At 40.4% G+C, this 19,704-nt stretch overlaps 1 protein-coding gene and 1 long non-coding RNA gene across 5 annotated transcripts in view; one reads left to right on the plus strand and one right to left on the minus strand.

Annotated features, from left to right (window-relative positions):
* The window catches only part of stk17a (serine/threonine kinase 17a), a 106,923-nt gene that overhangs the window by 2,644 nt on the left and 84,575 nt on the right, over positions 1-19,704 (minus strand). For all 4 annotated transcript variants that reach the window (XM_043690162.2, XM_043690161.2, XM_087987239.1 and 1 more), the window contains 3 exons: positions 11,934-12,060; positions 4,615-4,663; positions 4,349-4,528 (listed from right to left, as the gene is read on the minus strand). In XM_043690162.2, the coding sequence (XP_043546097.1) occupies positions 4,349-4,528; positions 4,615-4,663; positions 11,934-12,060 (356 nt within the window). The remainder of the gene's footprint in view (positions 1-4,348; positions 4,529-4,614; positions 4,664-11,933; positions 12,061-19,704) is intronic.
* The window catches only part of LOC122549927 (uncharacterized), a 34,591-nt gene that overhangs the window by 538 nt on the left and 14,349 nt on the right, over positions 1-19,704 (plus strand). The window lies entirely within an intron of this gene.

Here is a 19,704-nt window from a genome sequence, read left to right on the forward strand (position 1 = left end):
AATAGCTTTTTATGTTTTATAATAAACAGGTACAAAATTAAAGTAATAAATCTGTTTAAAAAGGCCATATTAAGATAAGTATATACGTTAGAGCATTATAGATAAGGCTATTAATGTCTTTGAGGGAATGGAACAAAGATTAATCAGGATGAGGTTGAAGCTGATAAACTAGTTTTGGTAGAAATTATTGGAAATATTTCCAGTGGAACAGAGAAGCTTGAGTGAAGACTTAATGGGGGAGAAAATTCTTGCTGGTGGATTCTCTAATTTATTCCTAGTACATGAGCTGCTAAGGCCAGTATTTGTTGGAATCCCTCAGTTACCTTTTGTGAAGTCAAGGGGATAAACCTATAAACAAAACAGTGATACTTGGAAGTGAAAGTACTGGTTGCATTGGAGATCCATTTTGAAGTTACAAGTCAGACCAATATGTTTGAATCACAAGTTATACTAGTTTTTCTTCTGAGAAGGTGGTCATGAATCACTGTCTTAAACTGTAGTCAGTCAGTCAGGTGTTGGTACACCCATAGTGCTCTTAGACAAGGAGGTCCAAGTTTTCAACCTGTGACAAGTGTTAATTTGCCATGGTCCATGAGGAGGCACAAGCATTTTTCCTTGTTAGGAAGAGACTAGTGGCTTTATACATTAAGGGACATGACAACATTAAAATGGGGAAAGCAAGGAGATAGATTGTCACAGCTGGTACAGAGATTGAACACATGCACCACACAGTTGATAAGATTAAAAATCACACAACACCAAATTATAGTCCAACAGGTTTATTTGAAAGTACAAGCTTTGGGTGTGCTGCTAGCTGACTAAGGAGCAGTGCTCTTACTTCCAAATAAACCTATAGCCTGGTGGGGTGTGATTTTAAACTTATCAACTGAAGTGGAGGTGCTGGACAAGAGAACTGACCCAATTCAATTACGGTGATGGAACAGCAAGGATTGCTCTCACGTGATTCCTTTTTTTTTAAGCTTTCATTAATAATAAAACACTTGCAATAGCTTCTCTTCCTTTCCTGCAGTGTTTTCTCTGGCATGGCCATATCAATAGTTAGTTTCCAATTCTCATCTGTATTCTGCTCCTCCCTAATATTTAAAGTTGGTTAATTTTCAAACATACACTGACCAAACTCAACTCGATCGCATCATCTCTCCCGAATCACCACTGTTGGTAGATTAGCAGCCTGCTTACCCAACATCCAGTACTGCATGAGCAGAAAATTTCTCCAATTAAATACTGAAGCTATTGGTTTTGGTCTTCACTTCAAACTTCTCACTCTCATGACTGACTCTAAACTTTACCTTGAATGTTGACTGAGATTAAGATTAAGCTAGTTTGTCTACAAACTTCATGTCACATTTGAATGAGAGATGAGTTTCTGACCTCCCATTCCAAATATCACCAAGATGCCGATATCCACCTCTAATTTAATCTGATTGATTGTCTCAGCTCACCTGAAACTCTTATCCTGCCTTTTATCTCTAAACTTGACTGTTCCAATACGCTAGATTAGAGTGGTGCTGGAAAAGCACAGCAGGTCAGGCAGCATCTGAGGAGCAGGAAAATCGATATTTTGAGCAAAAGTCCTTCATCCTGATGAAGGACTTTTGCCCAAAACGTCGATTTTCCTGCTCCTCAGATGCTGCCTGTCCTGCTGTGCTTTTCCAGCACCACTCTGGTTTCCAGCATCTGCAGTCCTCACTTTTGCCTGTTCCAATACACTGCTGGCTGATCTTCCACATTCTAATTTTGGGGCCATCTAAAACTCATTGCCTGTGTTTAGCTGGCAGCAACTCATATTCCCCGATCTCCCCTGTGCTTGATCGGGAGCCAAGATAGTTGAACGAGTAAAGTGTTGGCATGAAAAAGCTTTTTCCTGTTTTCAAATCTTTCTCTGCCTGCACTCCTACATATTTCTCCAGCTCCAAAATCTGCAATGTCTGTGCTCTATTCCTGAACAGGATTACGCATTTTCCATTATAACTGCTGCACCAATGGTAGTGTTATCTTCAGTTACTTAGACCCAAGATTCTGAAATTTCTCACCTACCCTTCTCTGTCTCTTGAAAAATCAACTTCATTGTTCAAATATTTGGATGTCTAACCTCATATCTTCTTAAGCCTTGTGCCAATTTAAATCCTTTGGTATCTGAGCAATTAATGCTTTGGGTGTGTGTTTTGGTTTTAATCTTAAATGAAAGGGTGATGATTATCAAGGGTATTGATTAATTCTTCAAACTAAGCTTCTGTGTGAGTCCAAATACCCAATATGTCAACACAAATACAGAAGCTAACCTGACTGCAATCATTGAAGAAAGAAGATCAGTAAACAAAAACATTGGCCCCAGAAATCAAACTCAAACCCTTGGAGGTAAGAAAGTATTTTGATTCTAGGGATATTAAAAATAAACTTGTTATTTAATAATAATGAAGGTAACAAATGAATCATTCCATTACAATATGAAGCCACAATATACCAAAATTGAATGCCTAGAAACACCACTTAGAATCATAGAGATATACAGCATGGAAACAGACCCTTCGGTCCAATCCGTCCATGCCGACCTGATATTCCAACACAATCTAGTCCCACTGCCAGCACCCGGACCATATCCCTCTAAACCCTTCCTATTCATATACCCATCCAAATGCCTCTTAAATGTTGCAATTGTACCAGCCTCCCCCACTTCCTCTGGCAGCTCATTCCATACACGTATCACCCTCTGCGTGAAAACATTGCCCCTTATGTCTCTCATATCTTTCCCTCTCACCCTAAACCTATGCCTCTAGTTCAGGACTCCCCACCCCCAAAGGAAAATACTTTGCCTATTTACCCTATCCATGCCCCTCATAATTTTCTAAACCTCTAAGGTCACCCCTCATCCTTCGATGCTCCAGGGAAAACAGCCCCAGCCTGTTCAGCCTCTCCCTATAGCTCAAATCCTCCAACCCTGGCAACATCCTTGTAAATCTTTTCTGAACCCTTTCAGGTTTCACAACATCTTTCCGATAGGAAGGAGACCAGAATTGCACACAATATTCCAACAGTGGCCTAACCAATATCCTGTACAGCCACAACATGACCTCCTGACTCCTGTACTCCATACTCTGACTAATAAAGGAAAGAACACCAAACGCCGCCTTTACTATCCTATCTACCTGCAACTCCACTTTCAAGGAGCTATGAATCTGTACTCCAAGGTCTCTTTGTTCAGCAACACTCCCTAGGACCTTACCATTAAGTATATAAGTCCTGCTAAGATTTGCTTTCCCAAAATGCAGCAGCTCGCATTTATCTGAATTAAACTCCATCTGCCACTTCTCGGCCCATTGGCCCATCTGGTCAAGATCCTGTTGTAATCTGAGTTAACCCTCTTCGCTGTCCACTACACTTCCAATTTTGGTGTCATCTGCAAACTTACTAACTGTACCTCTTATGCTCGCATCCAAATCATTTATGTAAATGACAAAAAGTAGAGGACCCAGCACCGATCCTTGTGGCACTCCGCTGGTCACAGGCCTCCAGTCTGAAAAACAACCTTCCACCACCACCCTCTGTCTTCTACCTTTGAGCCAGTTCTGTATCCAAATGGCTAGTTCTCCCTGTATTCCATGAGATCTAACCTTGCTAATCAGTCTTCCATGGGGAACCTTGTCGAACGCCTTACTGAAGTCCATATAAATCACATCAACTGCTCTGCCCTCATCAATCCTCTTTGTTACTTCCTAAAACAACTCAATCAAGTTCATGAGACATGATTTCCCACGCATAAAGCCATGTTGACTATCCCTAATCATTCCTTGCCTTTCCAAGTACATGTACATCCTGTCCCTCAAGATTCCCTCCAACACCTTGCCGACCACCGACGTCAGGCTCACTGATCTATAGTTCCCTGGCTTGTCTTTACCACCCTTTTTAAACACTGGCACCACATTAGCCAACCTCCAGTCTTCCGGCACCTCACCTGTGACTATCGATGATACAAATATCTCAGCAAGAGGCCCAGCAATCACTTCTCGAACTTCCCACAGAGTTCTCGGGTACACCTGATCAGGTCCTGGGGATTTATCCACCTTTACCAGTTTCAAGACATCCAACACTTCCTCCTCTGTAATATGGACATTTTTGCAAGATGTCACCATCTATTTCCCTACAGTCTATATCTTCCATATCTTCCACTTAGAAAACTCAAGTATCAATTGATGGGAGAGAAAAAAAAAAATCAAAAAAAGAACAGACAGTGACAAAATAAATAAGGTGTATAAAAATACAGTCCTGTTGGATATCTTCCAATAAACTAAATAAATTAATGAAGGGAAGATAAAAATCCGAAACTTACTCAGGCTCCTTAACAAGCAACGTCTTGATGAAGTCTATGGCCTGTTTGGAGATGTTCTCAAAATCATCTTCTGTAAAGCTGAGATTTAACTGGGAAATGTTGAGAAAAGTTTCTTGTTTGTTATCTCCCAGGAATGGAGAAATGCCTGTTAGCATCACATACGCAAGGACACCTATACTCCTAAACAGAGGAAAGTCATTCTGAGAAGCAGTTCCAACAAATTCAATTACAATCATTTTAAAAGGTTACACTCGACATTAACTTACCACATATCTGTTGCTGTGCTGATCGGCTCATAATTTAAAATTTCAGGAGCTGAAAACAGAAGAAATAAATACATTTTTGGACGTGAATTTATTGGATGTCATTAAAAGCCAGGGTGCACTGAATGCACCAAATAACTTAGAGTCATACAGCATAGAAACAGACATGGTGGGCCGAAGAGCTGATGTCAACCAACAAGCACCAAACTGCACTGGCATTATTATGCTCTGGCATTTTATGTGCTCATCCAGATACTTTGTCATACATACAGCATAGAAACAGACCCTGTGGTCCAACCAATCCTTGCCAAACATAACCCCAAACTAAATTTGTCTCACCTGCCTGCTCCTGGCCGATATCCCTCAAAACCCTTCCTATTTATGTATCTATCCAAATGTCTTTTAAATGTTGTAACTGTACATGCATCCACCACTTCCTCGGGAAGTTTATTCCATATGCGAACTACCCTCAGTGTAAAAAAAACTTGATACCTGCTGTCACCACCCTGTCAGGCAGCACATGCCAAATGTCTATCACCCTTTTGGTAAAAAGCAACTTTTTTCTCAGATCTCCTCTAAATTATTTGCTCCTCACCTTAAACTTACGCCCTCTGGTCTTAAGTTTAATATGGAAAAGATTCTCATGATTACTCTGACCTATACAATTATGAAAAATATAGACAATCAGATCCCTCCTCGGCCTCCAGTGCTCCAAGGAAGACAAATCCAGCCTATCCAGTCTCTCCTTATAACAGACTTTTTATCCCAGGCAACATCGTGATGAATCTCTTCTGCACCTTCTCCAGTGCAATCGTGCTTTTCTGGAGTGTATGAGGCAACCAGAACTACACACCGTATTCCATCTGTGGCCTAACCAATGTTTTATACAGTTGTAACAAGATTTCCCTGCTCCTATATTCTACTTTCAGCTAATGAAGGCAAGCATCCACTATGAGAAAGTGAGGAGTGCAGATGCTGGAGATCAGAGCTGAAAATGGGCAGCAGATCAGGCAGCATCTAAGGAGCAGGAGAATCGACGTTTCGGGCATGAGCCCTTCTTCAGGAATGCATGTGCCTTTCCAGCAACACATTTTCAGCAAGCATCCACTATGCCTTCTTCACCACCCTGTCTACCCATGCTGACACCTTCAGGGATCTATGGACTTGTACACCAAGGTCCCTTTATTCCTCAGTACTCCCCAAGGACCTACCAATCATTTTGGATATCCTTCCCTTATTAGAATTCCCAAAATGCATCACCTCATACTTATCAAGATTAAATTCCATCTTCCATTGTTCTGCCCAATTTCAAGTTGTAGCCCGAGACCATCCTCCTCATTATCAACAACACCCCAATTTTCATGTTACTATTTATACCATCTCCATTCACCTCCAAGTCATTAATGTGCATTACAAACAGAAAGGGCCCCAACACCGATCTCTGTGGTACACTGCTGGTCACAGACTTCCAATTACAAAAACAATCCTCTTCCATTAGACTTTGCCTCCTATTTGTAAACCAATTTTAGATCCAGTTTGCCGATTTGAGTTAGATGCAGTGAGCAGCTTTCCATGTAAACCGCATCAACTGTACTATCCTCATCAATATATTTAGTCACTTCTTTTTCAAAAAAAACTCAATTAAAATAGTCATACAGGATCTCTCTCAAATCTATGCTGGTTATTCCTGATTGATCCCTGCCTTTCCCTGCCTAATTAATTCTGTCCCTCAATTTTGTTCAATAATTTCCTACCACTGATGTTTGACTAACTGCTCTGTAATTACCTGCTGAAAATGTGTTTCTAGAAAAGCGCAGGTCAGGCAGCATCCAAGGAGCAGGAGAATCGATGTTTCGGGCATGAGCCCTTCAGGAATTACCTGGCCCATTCCTGCTTCCCTCCTTGAACAGAGAAACCACATTAGCTATCCTCCAGTCTTCTGGCATTTCACTTGTGGCCAGCAAAGTATTAAATATCTCACATTCTTAAGAACTAGTTCTAAAGAAGGGTCACTGGACCAGAAACATTAACTTTGCTTTCTCTCCACAGATACTTCCAGACCTGCTGAGTTTTTCGAGCAATTGTTTATTGTTTCTAATTTCCAGCATCTGCAGTTCATTTTTTTTTTTAAATTAGGTATCTCCACCAGGGCCCCAGAAATTTCTTCCTTTGCCTCCTAAAGCAGCTAGGGATACATCTCATCAGGGCCTGGGGATTTATGCACCTTTATGCCCATTGAAACATTTAATACTTCCTCCTTTATTAACCTTAACATGTTTCAGAACTTCTCTACCCAAAAAGAAATCCCCGGCTACAACATCTTTCTCCTCCATGAATATAGATGGTAAGTATTTATTTGAGCACCTCACCAACATTCACTAGCTCCATACACAGGTTGCCCCTTTGGTCTCACTTAGGCCCCCCTCTTTCTCTGGTAATTCATTTACTCTTAGTATACTTAGAAAAAGCTTTGTAGTTTCCTTAATCCTATCTGCCAAAGACATTTTGTGGCCCTTCTTTGCCTAATTTCTTGTTTAAGCAACTCTCTATACTCTGAACTTTTGAAGTGCCTCCCCTGTTTTTAACACTGTACCTGACCTATGCTTCCCTCTTGTTCTTTATCAAACTCTCAATATCCCTTGACATCCAGTATTCGCTAGACATGCTGCCCTTCTCCTTCACTCTTCGAAGAACATGTTGGGCCTGAACTCTCACTATACTTTTGCAAGACTCCCACTTTCCAAATGTAGACTTCAACTGGGAGCAGCTGCTCCCAGTCTATGTTTGCCAGATCCTGTCTAATGACATTGAAATTGGCCTTCCGCCAATTTAGACTCTTCTCTATTCTTCGTTTCCATAACAACTTTGAAACTTAGAGTTACAGTCACTATCCCTAAATTGCTCACCCACTGAAACTCCTAACCACATGACCGGCTTCATTCCCAAGGATTAGGTCATGCATTGCCCCATCTCTACTAGGACTATCTATGTACTGCAGAAAAACTCTCCTAAATGCATTTTAAGATTTCCACTCGAATTCTTTCATGCTAAGACAATTCCATTTAACGTTAGCAAAGTCAAAGTCCCCTATGACTACAACCCTGTTTCTCACACAACTTTGTGAGTTGCTCCTCTATCTCCCTCTGACTGTTGAGAGGCCTATTTTATATTTCCAGCTAACTAATTGCCCTTTTTAAAAAAAAATTAAGCTCCATCCAAACGGCTTCCTTTGAAAAGCATTCGAAAACAGCTCAGTGGTTAGCACTGCTGCCTCACACCACCAGAGTTCTGGGTTTGATTCCAGCCTTGGGTGACTGTCTGTGTGGAGTTTGCACATTCTCCCTGTGTCTTCAGGGGTTTCCTCTTCTGCCAACTTTAAAACCTAAACAGCACAAGCAAAACCCACCCCTACTCCCCCAGCAAGCATATTGACACATTCCAGTTCATATGCGACCTGTTCAACTTGTACAAGCCTGCCTAATTCAGAACTGTTCTAATCATCCAAAAATCTAAAGCCTTCCCTCCTAGAACATCCCTTTAGCCACACATTCATCTGACCTATTTTCCCTTTCCTATACTAAGTAGTGCGTGGCACTGAAAGTAATCAGAATTTAGCAGTCTTTCTCTTTAACCTACCATCTAACTCTCGCAATTCCTGTTGCAGGACCTCATTTCTTTTTTTCACTCATGTTGGCAATACTGACATATACCAAGATTGCTGGCTGTTTACCCTCCCCCTTCAGTATGTCCTGCAGCCGCTCGGAGACATCCCTGACCTTAGTACAAGAGAGGCAACACACCATTCGAGAGTCTCATTTATTGCCACAGAACCGTCTGTCAATTCCCCTTACAATCAAGTTACCCTAACACTGAAGCTCCCTCAGTCTTTTTCCTCTCCTGCTGTGCAGCAGAGCCAATTGTACTGCCACAAACACGGCTGTTGCTGCTTTCCCCTCAGATCCAACCCCCCCAAAAAAACAATATATGTGTTTAACAGGGGTCTGAACTTCCTTCAATATTTCCTAGAAACTAATATTAGTCATATAGAATCAGTAGGAAAATGTCTACACATTAAGCAAGTCAGTCAGAAGGTAGGGATAACTCACAAATTTGAGATTCCCACAAGCAGTGGAGTTTAAGCAGGTGCATCCCAATTTACAGCTGTCAGTTGGAATACAAGAGGGAGAAATGGGAGGTTATACATTTGGCAGGAAGAATAGAGGAGCTGAATATTATTTAAGTGAGAAAGATTGCTGACAGCTGCAGAGCAGAGGGGTTTAGGAGTCCTCATCCATGCATCACAAAAAGCTAGCATCCAAGTTCAATAGGTAATCAGAAAGACAAATGGAACATCAGCCTTTATTGCAAAGGGAGTGGAGTATTATTATAGGAAGGTTTTGCAAAAACTATACAAACCATTTATCAGATCACAGCAGGAATATTGTGAACAGTTTTGGGCTCCTTGCCCAAGAAAGGATATACTGAAATTGGAGGCAACCAAAGTGGTTCACTAGGCTGATACCAGGGATGGACAGGCCGTTTTATACGGAAAGGAGTCGACTGGGCCCGTACTTGTGGAGATATACAAGAATGACAGGTGACTTCATTGAAACACTCTTAATGGACATTTATTAGAGAGGAGGAATTGTGAATCCCCTCAGAAGGCTCTTCAGGCAGAGTCATTAAGGATTTTCAAGGCTGGGATTGACAGATTGTGAATCAGTCAGGGAATCTAGACTTATTATTAAAGGGCAGGAAAGTGAAGGTAACGATTATTAATTAGCCAAGATCTCATTGAATGGCAGAGCAGACTTGATAGGCTGAATGGCCCATTTCTACCTTGATGTTTTATAGTCTTCAAGTAGGGAGCCAGTTGTTGACGGGCATAGCAGTAGGTAACTTCATCCTGGAAACAAAGGTCAATTGGTAACTATCAGTAGGGTGACAATGTAAGGGGCACATAATTCTGATGAAAGGTATTTTGATGTCGATGGAAATGGGGGTTGCTTGGGGCAGGGGAGTTTGAAAGTGGGTGGCGAGCAGGAGATTTGGAGGTTCAAGGTCTCAGTGGGTAGGGGTTTGGCTGGACCTCTATCATGGACTTGCTGTAATTTTTCTATTTGTTAAAAAAATAATATACTCCAGGTAACTGCAACTCCAGGTATCTCCCAGTCTGATGTACAGAGCTAAGGGTATGACTATGAAGTATGATCACATTAGAAAGATTTAATTGAAACTAAACAGATTGCACATAGGGAATGTGTGTTCCAGGCCACCAATGTTGAGAATAGGCCAGTTGATGGTGTAGCTGGAGCAATTACAAGTTTGAAGAAAAATTTAACATGGAATGGAACAAACAGAAATCATCAATTTGTGGTAATTAGCAAACCACAATATTCACAATTCTGGTATATTGAATAAAGAATCAATCCTACTTAAATATACTGGTAGTTTATTCCAGTGACAATTTAGTATCTATATATTAAAAAAAAGAGTTAAACATATGATGGTTACTCAAAGTAGTGCTGCTAACTTAAAATAAAACATGGTTTGTGTAAATGATGGGTTGCTAACATCTCAGTTAAATCGCTAACCGTGCCAGGTCAAGTCAAATTCGGCATACAGGCAATTTGGAGTTATCATTAAACTTGAACAGGATGATTTTAAGGATTTAAATCCTAGTCTTGACTCTTATTTAAGCCTTTTAAATCCACTAAGAGCCAAGCTGCAGATTGGAGTTAGTTCCAGCCTGGAAAGCACAACTCTCTGACTGGTCATCAAGCAGAGTTGAAAGCAGTAGAATAAAAATGTATCAACTGAGACCACAAGAGGACAAATGTTAAGAAAATCTAACTGTATTGAACAATAAAGTGGAGCAGAAAATGCTCAGGAGGACGTAGACTGTGGAGTAGGCGTGTGTCAGATGTAATTTAATGCAGAGAATTGTAAAGTGATACATTTTAATAAGCAAAAGCAAAATAAGAGACAACATAAACTAAATGGTACAACTTTAAAAGGAGGTGCAGGAATAGAGCCACCAGCACAAAAGTACGCAGACAATTCTTTTAAAGTTGAAAAGGCTGCTAAAAATCTACATGGGATCATTGACTATTAATAGAAGTGGCATACAAAGAAGTTACACTCAACTATTATTACATAAAATCGGAGGAAGAGTCATTTGACTTGACATGTTAACTCTGATTTCACTCCACAGATGCTGGCAGATCTGCTGAGCTTTTTCCAGCAATTTCTGTTTTTGTTTATTATTACATAAACACTGTTTACGGCTTGTGCTGAAGTATTTTAGCTAATTGAGGGCACTACACACATTAGGAAGGATGTTAAGTCATTAGAGAGAATACAAATGGGATGTAACGACAGTTGCTATGTGGTTGAATGCCTTAATTAAGTGATGTGGAGGTGCTGGTATTGGATTGGGATGGACAAAGTTAAAAATTACATAACACCAAGTTATTGTCCAACAGGTATATTTGCAAGTACAAGCTTTTGGAGCACTACTCTGTTGTCAGGTAGCTACCTGACGAAGGAGCAGGACTTCAAAAGCTTGTACTTCTAAATAAACCTGTTGGACTATAACCTGGTGTTATGTAATTTTTAACTTTAATTAAGTGGAGAGACCAAAGAAGCTGGGATTCTTCTTAAAGCAGAAAAGATTAATAAGGGTTCTGACAGATGTGATCAAATCATGAATAGTCTTATTAAAACAAAAATGAACAACTATTTCCAGTGGCACAAGTGATAGTGACAGGAGAATACAGATTTAAGGCAAAAGAAACTATTTTAAAAAACACGACAATTTGTTGTGAACGTGAATACATTGCCTGAAAATGTAGCAGATGTCATTGTAATTTTTGTTTAATACATGAAGGGAAAATCTATGGGGCTGCAAGAAAAGAGCAGAATAGTGGCCTACAAAAGAGCAAGGAGAGCTATGATGAACTGAATGGCCTTCTTCTGTGCTATATCATTATCTTTCATAGACTCAGAAAAATATAAATATTGAACAAGTGATACTATAATAAACTATACAATGAACAAAAACTGGGACATTGAGATTCTGTGATCTGCAACACATGAAAGTCACAGTATATTTTAATAGACAATGTTTGCATGGATAGGTATTCTTCTGCATTTAGAGTCTTCTGAAAAATAAACACATTGAGAGTTCATCTAGTTACAAGAGTCCACTGCAGGAAATGGTGAACAATGGTGCCCACAGTGAGATTTTGCAAAATTTATAAATCCCTTAAGTTATAAAACTGAACCATTTTCAGTTTGAGTGAAACTTAAGAATAACCTACCCACATATTCAGGTGTTCCCATAATTTCTCTAAGCTCTTCATTATTATTGACTTGTCGTGAAAGGCCAAAGTCAACTATCTTTATATCTCCCAGAGGTGACACACTCGTCAAAAGGATATTTTGTGGCTAGGATAGAAAGAAAAAAAAACATAGGAATTAGGTAGTGATCAAAAAGAAACACAATAACAAAAAGTAGTTTTAGTTGTGTTTTAACTATTTAAAATGATTTTTATATAATTTTCATTATCAAAGCCTGACTTGTTACAATATTCAACAACCTAACAAATGTTTAACTGCACACAGACATTATTGGACAATTTAAAGGCAATATAACAAAAAGTTTGAAATTTTATAATATACTATACTTACTCCCCACTTGAAGAAAAACAACTCTTACATTAAAAATAATATGGTATAAATATGACTAAATCGACATTAACAGTACCTAAAGAATAAATAAAATTTACAGCCCAGGAACAGGTCCTTCAGCCCTCCAAGCCTGTGCCAATCCAAATCCACTGTCTAAACCTATCGCCCAATTCCTAAACATCTGTATCCCTCTGCTCCCCACCTACTCATGCATCAGTCCAGATGCTCCTTAAATGAAACTACCATGCCTGCCTCTACTACCTCTGCTGGCAACACATTCCAGGCACCTACCATCCTCTGTGTAAAGTACTTGCTGCATATATCCCCCTTTCACCTCTCACCTTGAACGTGTGACCTCTTGTTATTGAATCCCTCACCCTGGGAAAAAGCTTATGTCTATCCACCCTGCCTATACTCTTCATGATTTTGTGGACCTCAATCAGGTACCCCCCTCGATCTCCTTTTTTCTATTGAAAACAATCCTAACCTACTCAACATCTCTTCATAGCTAGCACCTTCCATACCAGGCAATATCCTCGTAAACCTTCTCTGCACCCTCTTCAAAGCAATGTGGCGACCAGAACTGTACACAGTATTCTAATTGTGGCTGAACCAAAGTCTTGTACAATTTTAATGTGACCTGCCAGCTCTTATACTCAATACCCCATCTGATGAAGACAAGCATACCATATTCCTTCTTCATCACTCCATCCAGCTGTTCAGTCACCTTCAGAGTACAATGGACCTGAACTCCCAGATCTCTTTGCTCATCAACTTTTCCCAAGGCTCTTCTATTTATAGTATAGTTCACTCTAGAATTAGACTTCCCAAAATGCATCACCTCACTTTTGCCTGGATTGAACTCCATCTGCCACTTCTCCACCCAGCTGTCCAGTCTATTGTCCTGTATTCTTCGACAGTCCCCTATACTTTCTGCTACTCCAACAATCTTCATGTCATCTGCAAACTTACTGATCAGACTAACAATGCCCCCCTTCTAGATCATTTATGTATATCACAAACAACAGTGGCCCCAGCACCGATACCTGTGGAACACCACGAGTCACCCTTCTCCATTTCAAGAAACTCCCTTCAACATACTACTCTCTGTATCCTATTGCTCAACTAGTTCTTTATCCACCTAGCTAGAACATCCTGCACACCATGTGACTTCACTTTCTCCATTAGTTTACCATGGGGAGCCTTATCAAACACCTTACTAAAGTCCATGTATATGACATCTACAGCCCTTCCTATCAACTTGGTCACTTCCTCGAAGAACTCTTAAGTTGGTAAGATCCGCACGCATAAAACCATGTTGCCTATCATTGATAAGCCCATTCTTTTCCAAATAAAAATAGATTTTATCCCTCAGTACCTTCTCCAGCAACTTTCCCACCACTGGCATCAGGCTCACTGGTCTGTAGTTACCTGGAATATCCCTACTACCCTTCCTGAACAGGGGGACAACATGAGCAACCCTGCAGTCCTCCCGCACTTCACTTGTGTTTAAGGATGCTACAAAGATCTGTCAGGGCCCCAGCTATTTCATCTCTCGCCTCCCTCAGCAACCAGTCCTGGAGATTTGTCCACCTTAATATCCTTTAGCCTACCCAACACATCTTCCCTCCTTATGTCAACATGATCCAGAGTAAACAAACATTCATCATGTCCCTGTCCTCAGTAAACACTGATGCAAAGTAATCATTGAGAATTTCACTCATTTTCTCAGGTTTGACACACAACCTTCCCTCCTTATCTTTGATGCACCAACTCTTTCTCTAATTACCACTTGCTTCTTATATATGAATAAAAGGCTTTGGGATTCTTCTTAATTCTGCTCATTAAAGTTATTTCATGACCCCTTTTAGCCCGCTTGATTCCTTGTTTAAGATTGGTCCTACTGTCCCAATATTCCTCCAGGGCCCGTTCTATCCTTAGCTACCTGGACCCTTTTCCTCTTGGCTACTCGCACAATTTCTCCTATCATCCACGGTTCATGAATCTTACCTGAGAGTTAATAGATTGGATTTCAATTTGTTGTTGCTGTAATCATAACTAAAATATATATGGTCAAGTTTTCAGAGTAATTTACTTGTGAAAAAATGTTTTACCTCAACGCCATACAGGTTTAGCAAACATACAATCATGACATGATATAATGAAAGGAGCAATTTCCTCTTTTTAACTTACATAACTTCAATGAACCTGACTTCTTTCTCTTTCTGTCTAAGTCTTTCTCCTATTTCCATTGGCTTGACTCAGCTATCTCAGCATTACTGTCAAAACTAAACGTTGATTACTAATCCCAATCAGTGATTGAGACTGTGACATTGATTAATTTGTCAAATCAAAAACCCTGACTCGCTTTACTAATAGACAACCTGCTACTGGCAGACTTCCAGTTTATTTGCAACTTTGACATTTTTTTCCTGACTTTCTCTTGGAAACGTAGGGGACATTTGGACGGTGAGGTTCATCATCCTTTCCTTCACTTAGATTTCCTCATTCAAGCAGATGATCCATGTGACAATGATGCACACACTCTGCAACTTTCATTAGATCATAAAATTATGGAATTTCTACAATGTGAAAGCAGGCCGTTTGGCCTGAGTCCACACTGACCCTCCAAGCATCCCATGCAGACCCACTCCATATCCTATTCCTGTAACCTGCATTTTCAATGGCTAACCAACTAGCCTGCAGATGCCTGAATATTATGGGTAATTTAGCTTTGGCCAATCCACCTAACCTGCACATTTTTGGACAGAGGTGAAACCAGAGCACCCGGAGGAATGCCATGCAGACATGAGGAGAATGTGCAAACTCCACACAGACAATTGCCAGAGGATAGAATTAAACCTGGGTCTCTGGCATTATGAGACAACAGTGCTAACCACTGAGCCACTGTGCTGCCGTAAGATATATAAATACACTCTGCCTCTTGCAGTAACGTCAATCACACATTCTTTTCACCATGATCTTCTGGCCACCATCAAGTGCCAAGCTTGATGTATCTTAATGCATTTCACTTTGTCTTGCTTTTCTTTGGCTTTGTTACTGATATCAAGCTTAAGTAAACTTGATCCTACCAGCATTTTTCAACACAAATTCAAATGTTGAACAACTCATTGTACAACCATGGGGGTTATCTTGCAAGAGAAGAGAAAATTGACTAACCTCTATTGACAGAAAATATACAAATTACTGTCTGCCTCATCACCTAGCATATACCCTTGTAAAGATCTTTTCACAATCTGTAGCCTTCCTTCCAGACAACGTTGAGATGTGTGATGAGTTTTCGTTTCAGTTTGTGAAGGTAACTATTTCCAAAAAGAGGTCAGGAAGACATTGAATAAAGTGACCTAAATACATCATATCAAGAAAGCATGTGATTTAGCAAGTGCCTAGCCAGATACTTGTGACGTTGATACTTCCAAGGAACAAGAATAGGCCACTTGGCCCTTCAAGCCTACTCCACCAATCAATAACATCATGATTGATTACTTTTAACTTCAACTCTACATTCTTGCATATCTTGAGAATGCATTAGCCCCTTGGTAATCAAGATTCTATCTCCTACTGTCTTAAAGATATTTAAAAACTCTGCATCTTTATGATTCCTCATTTTTTGAGGCAGGGAATTCAAAAGGCTCTCAACCCTCAAAAAGAAAGAAATGTTTCCTCATCTGTCTTAAATGGGCAATCCTTATTTCTCGACTATGACCCCTAGTTCTAGATCTGAATTTCTCAGCTGAAAATCCTTCTCTTCAATACCCTTTAAAGGAATTTATGAAAATCTTTTTTTTAAAGCACAAGGTGGAAATATGGAGCAGATAATTTCAATTTCTTTAGAACACTTGAAGTGTTTACTCTGTTTATGATGTACAAAAAAAATTGCAATGACGGTAGATTAATTTATGTTGATCTCAGAAGAATTAGGATTCACTTTCCTGCTGACAGATGAAATGTTTTTCAGTTCAGCAGAACCATTTCACCCTCGCAGAAGGGCAGATCAGTTCGGAAAGTCTCCAAGTTGTGAGAGTTTGTATAAACTTTTGCAAGTGGTCAGAACTGAAAAGGTATTTAGTTTGTTAGAATTCAAAGGAGCTCCAAGGCTATCAGAACTTAAGTCTTAAAACTATTTCAGTGGTCCAAAAATGAAATCTGTAGAGACTGGGCAGCACGGTGGCACAGTGGTTAGCACTGCTGCCTCACAGCGCCAGAGACCCGGGTTCAATTCCCGCCTCAGGCGACTGACTGTGTGGAGTTTGCACGTTCTCCCCGTGTCTGCGTGGGTTTCCTCCGGGTGCTCCGGTTTCCTCCCACAGTCCAAAGATGTGCAGGTCAGGTGAATTGGCCATGCTAAATTGCCTGTAGTGTTAGGTAAGGGGTAAATGTCGAGGGTATGGGTGGGTTACGCTTCGGCGGGTTGGTGTGGACTTGTTGGGCCGAAGGGCCTGTTTCCACACTGTAATGTAATGTAAAATGTAAAATTAATTAGAAATTAAAGCATTAGGATTGAAATGGTGTTTCACTGGGATTCAGTACCTGAAAAAGACAACCCATATTTTTGCTGTTTATGGTAAGATATTTTCATATGAATGAATATATACATTAAATATATAGTTTGTGTATGCTTATGTAATAAACTTTTGTTCTTGTGTCAAAAGAACATTTGCAGCCTCGTGTGAATATATTCAAAGACTAACCACCATGGATTCTATCTGCAAAAACTAAACTTACATCTATCACATCAGATTGGTCTCATATTACCCAAAGCTGAGTTCATAATAGGTGCACTCAATAACTTCTCACCAGCTCTTCAAATTCTTGATCTATTTTTGGATCTACCAAAAAATAACATCTTGCTTTTGCTTTTATGCAGAGATATAGGCTACTGCCCAACTCTAATTGCCCAGGTTGTGGAGACACTCGCAGTGCTGTTAGGCAGGAATTCACAGGATGTTGGGCCAATAGTGTCAGAGTCATAGAGATGTACAGCATGGAAACAGACCCTTCGGTCCAACCCGTCCATGCCGACCAGATATCCTAACCCAATCTAGTCCCACCTGCCAGCACCCGGCACTTATCCCTCCAAACTCTTCCTATTCATATACCCATCCAAATGCCTCTTAAATGTTGCAATTGTACCAGCCTCCACCACATCCTCTGGCAGCTCATTCCATACACGTACCACCCACTGCGTGAAAAAGTTGCCCCTGAGGTCTCTTTTATATCTTTCCCCTCTCACCCTAAACCTATGCCCTCTAGTTCTGGACTCCCTGACCTCAGGGAAAAGACTTTGCCTATTTACCCTATCCATGCCCCTCATAATTTTGTAAACCTCTATAGGTTCACCCCTCAGCCTCTGACGCTCCAGGGAAAACAGCCCCAGCCTATTCAGCCTCTCCCTGTAGCTCAGATCCTCCAACCCTGGCAACATCCTTGTAAATCTTTTCTGAACCCTTTCAAGTTTCACAACATCTTTCCGGTAGGAAGGAGACCAGAAATGCATGCAATATTCCAACAGTGGTCTGAAGGAATGAAGATATACTTCCAGGTCAAGATGATGTGTAGCTGGACGGAAACTTGCAGGGGATAACATTTACGTGCATGTGCTATCTTTAACCTTTGAGATACCCATAACCAATGACACGCAATTTCCTAAGTGGACAATCATACTAGTTAGTGAATGATTGCTGAATATAACCACGATGGAAGGTGATGTTGGAGGAGCCTTGGTGAGTTACTGCAGTGTACCCTGTAAATGATACAAACTGCTGCCACTGTGCAATGATAGTGAAGACAGCAGATGCCAGTCAAGACAGATAATTCGTCCCAGTTGGTATCAAAGTTACTGAAGTGTTGCAGCAACTCCACCCATCAAGACAACTGGAGAGTATTCCATTGAACTCCCGACTTGTTTCTTCTGAATGGTGGATAGGAATAAAATGATATCCAGCATCTGCAGTATTTTGTTTCTATAATAAGATGGTGGACCTTTCTTGGGATAACTGGAGTTGCTTTGCTTGCCACAGAATACCTACTCTCTGACCTACATTTGTAGCCACTGTATTTCTATGGCTAACCCAATTCCATTTCTGGTCAATGCAATTCCCCAGGATATTGATAGTGAGGGATTCAGCAATGGTATTCTCCAGCATATTGATAGTCAGGGATTCAGCAATGGTAATTCCATTGAACATTAAAAGGTGATGGTTAACTTCTCTCATTCTCTAAGACTCATGGAGCATGTTTGGTACTTGCTACTTATCAGCCTAATCATGGATGTTGGATGTTTGAACTCTTCTTTGTTCAATTCTCACATGAAGCCTTCAGAGGCATTTTCCAATTACACATTGTGCTCTTCTCACTGTGTACCTGAACTTGGTGTGAAGATGGAGCAATCTTTCCAACTGCTCAAAATATCCTCAGTATTAACTTCAGAGGTAGCAAACAGTGTGCCATAATGTTCTTCAGTTCTTAATTTAAAAAATGGAATCTAAAAAAAGAATTACATCCATCTTCATTAGCTTTCTGTTGTTTATTGCACTGAGTAAGAATGACAAGTACTCACCTGCAGGCAGCCATTATTCAACAACTTTATTTACACCTCCCAGAGAGAGCGAGAAAGGGCAACACAACAAAATGTTAAGCTGTTACAATGGATGTTTTAAGCAAAAATTAACTGAAAATTTATAGCAAGTTTAACTTTCTAGTGTCCCCACAATTCACGAAACGTTAGCTGTCTTTTTTTTTGTGTGGGGAAAAGCAGACTGAATAGACTACCAAAGCTGGTCCCTTCACATGTTATCACTTTATTCAGTGACCGCATGTCGCAAGGACATATGGAAGCATTACTGACTAAATGCTCATTGACATCACTGTTAAATTAAAACATCTCAATCTCAATTTCTCCCAAAATGTATTTAGAAAGGGTTCCTTCTCATCTCTGCCCAGCACCACCCCCCCCCGCCACCAATTCAAATTGGAAAGTTCTGGATATTCATTGGCTTGAATTAGAACCAACGCAAACAGGATAAGCTCATAAGACTTGTCATGGATTTATTTGACAGAACCCAGATTAAAGTGCCTGGACCGAAGATAATGACTGTGCTTTACATCGATAAATAGGGGAAACAGATTTTCTGAAGTCAAAACTGTAACTCATTTTTTTAGTGAGGTCATGTCTGGACTGTTGATAGAAAGTAATTCAAATCCTAGTCAGTGAACATGAGCAACCATTATTATGGGTGTACACTATATACAAGAGATGATAAGAGCAGACATTAGATTACTTAGTGTGGAAACAGGCCCTTTGGCCCAACAAGTCCACACTGACCTGCCGAAGCGCAACCCACCCAGACCCATACCCCTACATTTACCCCTGCACCTAAC

The sequence above is a fragment of the Chiloscyllium plagiosum genome, unplaced genomic scaffold (genome assembly GCF_037043375.1).
Source record: "Chiloscyllium plagiosum isolate Xiang-an unplaced genomic scaffold, Cpla_swu_hap1 HiC_scaffold_5, whole genome shotgun sequence".
NCBI classification, from domain to species: domain Eukaryota; kingdom Metazoa; phylum Chordata; class Chondrichthyes; order Orectolobiformes; family Hemiscylliidae; genus Chiloscyllium; species Chiloscyllium plagiosum.